Below are 7,180 nucleotides of genomic sequence, written 5' to 3' on the forward strand. Positions count from 1 at the left end.
GCAAAAAAATTTGATAAAAATCTAGTTCTTAATTCTGGCATTAAGTTTTTTATTTAAATAAAAAAAACACAAGTGACCCTAGGTTTAAAAATAAAGGTTTATTTTTTAAATCCAACAATTTAATCCCGAGATGTCCTAATATGTCGTAATTGAATTGAGAATCGACCAACGTTTGATTAACCGTGGAAAATCGTTGCGCCGCCTTACAATTGCCGTAGGCCCGGGGCAAGAAAACTTACGTATTTCTTCTATAAAGAAGTTGCAGTTCTTCATCCCCAATTCATCACCTCCTCGATTGCTCGTTATCGATGGCGTCCTCATCGATTCGAGGAGGCTACTGGCCGACATGGATAAATTCCGAACTCCCTCCCTCCTCCATCAACCTCGCCCTCTTCACCCACCTCTTTTACGCCTTCCTCCAAGTCGACCCCTCCACTTTCCAGCTTATCGTCACCAACGACGACGATCGCATGCTGCGCGCCTTCTCGGAAGCTGCCCATGGACACTCTCCCCGCGTTCAGGCCCTCCTCTCCATAGGCGGAGGCGACAGCACGTCCGCCTTCGCTGCGCTCGCCGCTGACCCCGCCTCCCGCGCCGCCTTCATCCAGTCAACTATCGCGGTGGCTCGACAGTACGACCTAGACGGTGTTGGTGTATGGCAACGGAAACACGAAAAACTCTTAATATGATTGAAAAAGAGTCTGTTGACTCGTTTAGTAGCTATACTACTTCACGTACAGATTTTTCCCTTCTGCTTTCCTATTAGAAGAAAACAAGTACTTATAGAGCTAATACAAAGTAATTATTTAATTGTCTTATACTTCCAAAGTAGAAGACTACATTTTCCTAAGTTTGAATATTGAATTCAACTCTTCCCATGACTTGTCGTTCAAACTTCATGTTGGTCAAGATTCCAAATTAAATGCCTTTTAACACCCCTCCGTAATTTGTGATCTTGACTTGTCTCTTGAACTTTTCGAATTTTTCGGAGGTAACTGCCTTTGTTAAAAAATCTGCCGGTTGATTATTGGTGTTGATGAACTCCATTGAGATTTCTTTTTCATTAACTAGCTCTCGGATGAAGTGATGACGAAGCTCAATATGCTTCGACCTTGCATGAAAAACGGGATTTTTCGTCATAGCAATTGTTGACATATTGTCGCAGAAAATCGTCGTTGGCTCTTTTTGTTCAAACTTCAAATCCTTCAAAATTCGTCTCAGCCAAACCCCTTCGCATGCTGCATCGGTGGCCGCGATGTATTCGGCTTCGGCTGACGATAAAGCAACAGATTTTTGCTTTTTTGAACTCCACGAGATAACCTTAGTGCCGAGACAAAAAATATATCCGGAAGTACTTTTGCGATCATCAACGGATCCCGCCCAATCGCTATCGGTGTAACCAACGAGCTTGCAACAATCTTCTTTTTTAAATTCGATACCATGATCTTTAGTACCTTTCAAGTATCTCAAGATCCGCTTTGCCGAAGATAAATGAATTTTACTAGGTTCATTCATAAACCTTGAGAGAAGACTTACCGCATGAGTGATGTCCGGCCTCGTGTTGATATAAAGCAATGATCCAACCAGCTTTCGATAAGTTGTGGGATCAATTTTTTCCGCATCATCGTTAACATGCAACTTCTCATTTAATGCCATCGGAGTCGAGATTGGCTTGCAATGACTCATGTTGAATTTCTTGAGAAGATCTTCGATATACTTCTCTTGAGATAGAAAAATTCTTCCGGGGCTTTGCTTCACTTGAATTCCGAGAAAGTAACTTATCGAACCAAGGTCGGACATCGCGAATTTTTCCATCATATTCTTTTTGATTTCTTCAACCAAATTCGGGTTTGTACCAAAATATATAAGATCATCAACATAGAGACAAAGTACGAGAAAATCATTACCGACATTTTTCACGTACAGGGACGATTCACTTGGACTGCGTTTGAAGCCGCTTTCAATGAAGTATCCATTGATCTTGCTATTCCAAGCTCGAGGTGCTTGTTTTAGCCCGTATAGTGCTTTCTTCAAATGACAAACTTTCTCTTCTAGCCCTTTTGTCATGAACCCTTCCGGTTGATCGACGTAGACCTCTTCTTCAATTTCACCATTTAAGAATGCCGACTTTACATCAAGTTGATAAACTTGCAACTCTAATTGGGCCGCCATTGCAAGAACAGTTCGAATAGTTTCGATTCGAGCAACTGGAGCATAAGTTTCCGTGAAGTCGATACCGGGTTGTTGAGAGTACCCTTTCGCCACGAGTCGAGCTTTATGCTTATGAATCGAGCCATCTTCGTTGAATTTGATTTTGAAGATCCACTTTAGTCCAATAGTTTTCTTTCCTTTAGGCAAATCGACGAGCTCCCATGTTTGATTCTTCTTGATAGTGCTCATTTCTTCATTCATGGCATTAACCCAATTTTTGTCTTTTGAAGCTTCTTCATAAGATTGCGGCTCACTAGCAAGTAAAGCTCGTTCGTAAATTTCAACTAGAGGTCGAGTCTTCTTTGGAGGGCTTTCTTCATCGGATTCAACTTCATTTCTGTGTTTTTCGCCATTTTCGACTTGAGAAGGGCCGGCTTCAGTAGGTGATGGAGTTTCATAGTAGTCTGATTCTACTACTTGTTTCTCTTTGAAATCCCAAGAAGAACTCTCGTCAAATATCACGTCTCTTGAGACAATGATTTTAAATGTGGAAGGATCTAGAAGCCGATAACCTTTTGATTCGTTGCTGTAGCCAATGAAAATGAGTTTTTGCCCTTTGCTGTCAAACTTTTCACGCCTTTGAGATGGAAGTAGAGCATAGGCTAGGCTACCGAAAATTTTAAAATGGTCCACCACCGGTTTCTTCTTGTGCCAAGCTTCATACGGAGTCATATTATGGACAGCTTTTGTTGGCGATCGATTCATGATATACGCAGCCGTATGCACTGCTTCAGCCCAATAAAGATTTGGAATGCCTTTATATTTTAACATGCTTCTCGCCATCTCTACAATCGTTCGATTTTTCCTCTCGGCCACACCGTTTTGTTGAGGAGTATAGCTTGTAGTCAATTGTCTCTTTATTCCATTGGCTTTGCAATACTCCGAGAATGGATTGCTCAAGTATTCTCCTCCTCGATCCGTTCTCAATGATTTGATTAGAAATCCACTTTCTCTTTCGGCTTGAGCTTTAAATTGCATGAATGTGGAAAAAGCTTCGGATTTTTGGTTGAGAAAATAAATCCACATCATCCTCGTGTAGTCATCAATAAAGAGAATGAAGTACCTCTTTCTTCCGGGTGTGGGAGTTTGCATCGGCCCGCAAATATCCGAATGGACAAGTTCTAATGGTGACTTTGCTTGCCAAGATGTTTTAGGAAATGGAAGCTTGTGCATTTTTCCGTATACGCAGCCCTCACATACTTTTCCGGATGGTTCGATTGAAGGAAGGCCTATCACCATATTTTTCTCTTTGAGAAGAATAAGAGCTCTATCATGAAGATGTCCGTATCGCAAGTGCCAAAGAGAAGACAATTCCGCATTGTCGACTTTTAATGCTCGGTCTTCAACTAAAGGCATCGTGAGAGAGAACGTTTTATTTTTCATCTCGATATTTGTGACAATCACCTTGTTTGTTTTATCAAAAATTTGACATCTTCCATCATCAAAGAGAAATGAAAAATTCTTTTCCATAAGCTGACCAACACTAAGAAGATTGTGAGAGAGTTCAGGCACATAAAGAACATCAGTAATGAGTTTTTCTTTACCTTCTTTAGTTTGGACAGCAATATCTCCTTTTCCCTTTCCGCTTTTCCGGGAGCCATCTCCAAGAATGATTTGTGATGTTATGTTTGGATCCAGCTTCACAAAGGTATCACGATTTCCGGTCATATGGTTGCTACAACCACTATCTAAGTACCACACGCTCTTTGAAGGTTGATTTGCACTTGAGTAGAATAGAATTTCTTCTTTTGTTTCATTCAAAAATTTTGCTTCTTCTCTTCCTTTATTTTTCTCCTTATTCTGGAACCAGCAATCTCTTTGGGAATGATTCGGAATCTTACATCTTTTGCACTTGTGGAAGCAATCTTTAGACACGTGGTTCGTCTTCTTGCATATGATACAACCGCCATTGTTATCAGAATTTTGCTTATTTTCCCTGTTGTTATTCCTCCACTTTCCTTTGTTGTTGTATTTGGATTTTGGTACTTGCTTTGACTCGAAGGCTTGTTCAGTTAACGAGTCGCTCGAACGATTTATTCGTTGCTCGTGGGCGAGAAGAGATCCCGTCAGTTCGTACATAGTTATCTTCGACAGATCCTTTGATTCTTCTATTGCAGCAGCTACATGATCGAACTTGGATGGAAGTGATCGTAACATTTTCCCGACCACCCTTTTGTCTTCGATTGTATCTCCGCAACTTTTGATTTGATTCACGATTTCAGCCGTTCGGGATGAAAAATCATGAACCATTTCTTGCTCTCCCATCTTGAGATTATCAAAGTTTCTCCATAGTGACTGGAGCTTTAAAGCAATCGTCTTTTCCGTGCCTTGGAATTCAAGTCGTAAAATCTCCCAAGCTTCAAGAGCACTTTTTACTCCGAAAATGCGAGGAAAGATGGTTTTACCGATGCCTTGCTGAATATATCGCAACGCCTTTGCATCTTTCTTTTTGAACTCTTTTTGTAGTTTAGCGAAATTCTCGTCACCTTCATCCGGTGGCGTGAGCTCTCCGTTAATCACCTCCCATAAATCAACGGACTCGAAAAAAGTTTCCATTTGGCTATTCCAATATTCATAATACTCGCCTTCGAAGATTGGAACTTGGCCTGGAGAGAATGTGAATAACGAACTTGACGCCATTTGAGAATTATTAGAGCTCTGATACCAAATTTGTTGGTGTATGGCAACGGAAACACGAAAAACTCTTAATATGATTGAAAAAGAGTCTGTTGACTCGTTTAGTAGCTATACTACTTCACGTACAGATTTTTCCCTTCTGCTTTCCTATTAGAAGAAAACAAGTACTTATAGAGCTAATACAAAGTAATTATTTAATTGTCTTATACTTCCAAAGTAGAAGACTACATTTTCCTAAGTTTGAATATTGAATTCAACTCTTCCCATGACTTGTCGTTCAAACTTCATGTTGGTCAAGATTCCAAATTAAATGCCTTTTAACAGACGGACTCGATCTAGACTGGGAGCATCCCATTGACACGGATGAGATGGCCAACTTCGGACGGCTCGTCACCGAGTGGCGAGCTGCCGTGGAGGCGGACTCCGGCCAGCCGCGGCTCCTCCTCACAGCCGCGGTCCGGTTCGAGCCGAGCTTCCAGTGGGAGGTGCCGCGGTCGTACCCGGTGGCGGAGATGGCGTCCGCGTTGGACTGGATCAACTCGATGGCCTACGACCTCCACGGTCCGTGGGAACCAAACACCACCGGGCTCCACGCGGCGCTGTACGATCCCACCGGGGCAGGAGTCAGCGGGAGCGACGGGGTGACTGCGTGGGTCAACGCCGGGATGCCTGCGGCCAAGGTGGTGCTGGGGATGCCGCTCTACGGGCGTACGTGGCGGTTGACGGACTCGAACCAGAATGGTGTGGGAGCGCCGGCGGCGGGAACGGGGCCGGGAACGGACGGGGTGCTGAGGTACTCGGAGGTGGTGCAGTTCAACCGGGACAACGGGGCGACGGTGATACACGACGTGAACTGGGGAGAGGCGTACTCTTACGCCGGCACGAGCTGGGTGGGTTACGACGACGCGTGGACGGCGGAGAGGAAGGTGGAGTACGCGCGCGGGCCGGGGATCGGCGGCTACTTCTTCTGGTCTATCGGCCAAGATGACGCCGCGTGGACCGTAACCACTGCAGGTACTGGACTAGTCGATTAAAGAATTATAAAGTAATAAATTTTGAAAAAGAATATATATATTTATTTATTAAAAAAAACTCTAATTATTTTAGTATTTCCTTACTGATTTTTTTTCTAATTAATTGCAGCTTGTAATGCGTGGCAGAACTGACAACGCAGGGCCAGAAAGCAAATATTTACTTTAATTATATTTTCGAAATAATAAAGGTGGAAAACTAAATAAATATCGTTCCACTTGTCTAAATGTTGGATGGATTGATGAAATAATAAGCCAATTGCCGTGTGCAATGGTTGCACGTTTTTAGACTTTGGCCAATAGAATTATAATCGATTTGCCGCACGTTTTGACCCTTTTCATCGAATAATTGACCCTATCCTATTAAATTATTCTTAAATGTTGGACTGCGTGCCTAACTCTCATTGGTTCTTCAATTAAATCATTCCCAATATTTGCTATATGCGTTACTGACCTTGAAGGCCACCATCGCCATCATGATGGGGACGAGTATTGTTAATGTGGGGGAAAAATGGACGAGATCGGTAGGTTTTAAAGATTAGATTGGTGTGTTTATTATTAGTGTTAAAATTGATAATAATAATCAGAAATATTTCTAAAGTAAATTGTGTTAGAGTGTACGAGTAGGGATGTAAATGAACTAAGTTGCTCATGAGGTATTCGAAGCTCGGTTCGATAAAAACTCGTTTGAGCTCGTTTAATGAGGCTCGTTAAGATAAACAAATCAAGCTCAAGCTTCGCAATATTCGGTTCGTTAGCTCGTGAACACGTTCGTTAAGTTCATTAAACAACTTTCAAATAAAAAAAAATAATTTTGATATTGAATTTATAGATTTTACACTCTATTTATGAAAAATATAGACAAATATATTAAATTTATTTATTAGAATAAAATTATAAATTTTAATAATAGTATTTTAATTTTCTCTAAATATATAATTTAGTTTTTAATGAATATTTAAATTTATGATTTATATTTATTAAGCTCGTTTAGGCTCGATAAAAGCTCGAATAAGCTAGTAAGCCATGAATATATTCGTTAAATAAAACTCGAGCTCGGCTCGATTATAAACGAGCTAAGCTTAAATATTCAAGAGTTCGATTCGACTCAGCTCGGCTCGGCTCGATTACACCCCTATGTACTAGTTTATAGTTTGAGTGTGGAGTTTGAAAATCTTTTTATAAGGAAACAATTGATTATCTAATGAGTTACATAAAGAGTAATAATTCAAAGGGAAATAATTTTAAGAATAATAATTCAAAAATATATTGTTATTTATGTAGTAAAGCAGGATATTTTA

The 7,180-nt window shown here is 41.0% G+C and overlaps 1 protein-coding gene across 1 annotated transcript; it reads left to right on the forward strand.

Annotated features, from left to right (window-relative positions):
* Positions 1 to 214: 214 nt before the first annotated feature.
* LOC121992569 (class V chitinase CHIT5-like) lies at positions 215 to 6,062 on the forward strand. Its single transcript, XM_042547033.1, has 4 exons — positions 215 to 631; positions 2,580 to 2,590; positions 5,173 to 5,862; positions 5,992 to 6,062. The coding sequence occupies exons 1-4, from the start codon at positions 309 to 311 to the stop codon at positions 6,012 to 6,014; spliced, it is 1,047 nt and encodes a 348-aa protein (XP_042402967.1). The 5' UTR covers positions 215 to 308; the 3' UTR covers positions 6,015 to 6,062.
* Positions 6,063 to 7,180: the final 1,118 nt, after the last annotated feature.

The sequence above is a fragment of the Zingiber officinale genome, chromosome 6B (assembly GCF_018446385.1).
Source record: "Zingiber officinale cultivar Zhangliang chromosome 6B, Zo_v1.1, whole genome shotgun sequence".
Taxonomy (NCBI): Eukaryota; Viridiplantae; Streptophyta; class Magnoliopsida; order Zingiberales; family Zingiberaceae; genus Zingiber; species Zingiber officinale.

Excerpts from the sequence above, each read along its gene's own strand:
- LOC121992569 (XM_042547033.1), top strand. The coding sequence starts at position 309 with ATGGCGTCCTCATCGATTCGAGGAGGCTACTGGCCGACATGGATAAAT. Across the intron at positions 5,863-5,991 it reads GTGGACCGTAACCACTGCAG|CTTGTAATGCGTGGCAGAAC; the intron begins GTACTGGACTAG and ends AATTAATTGCAG.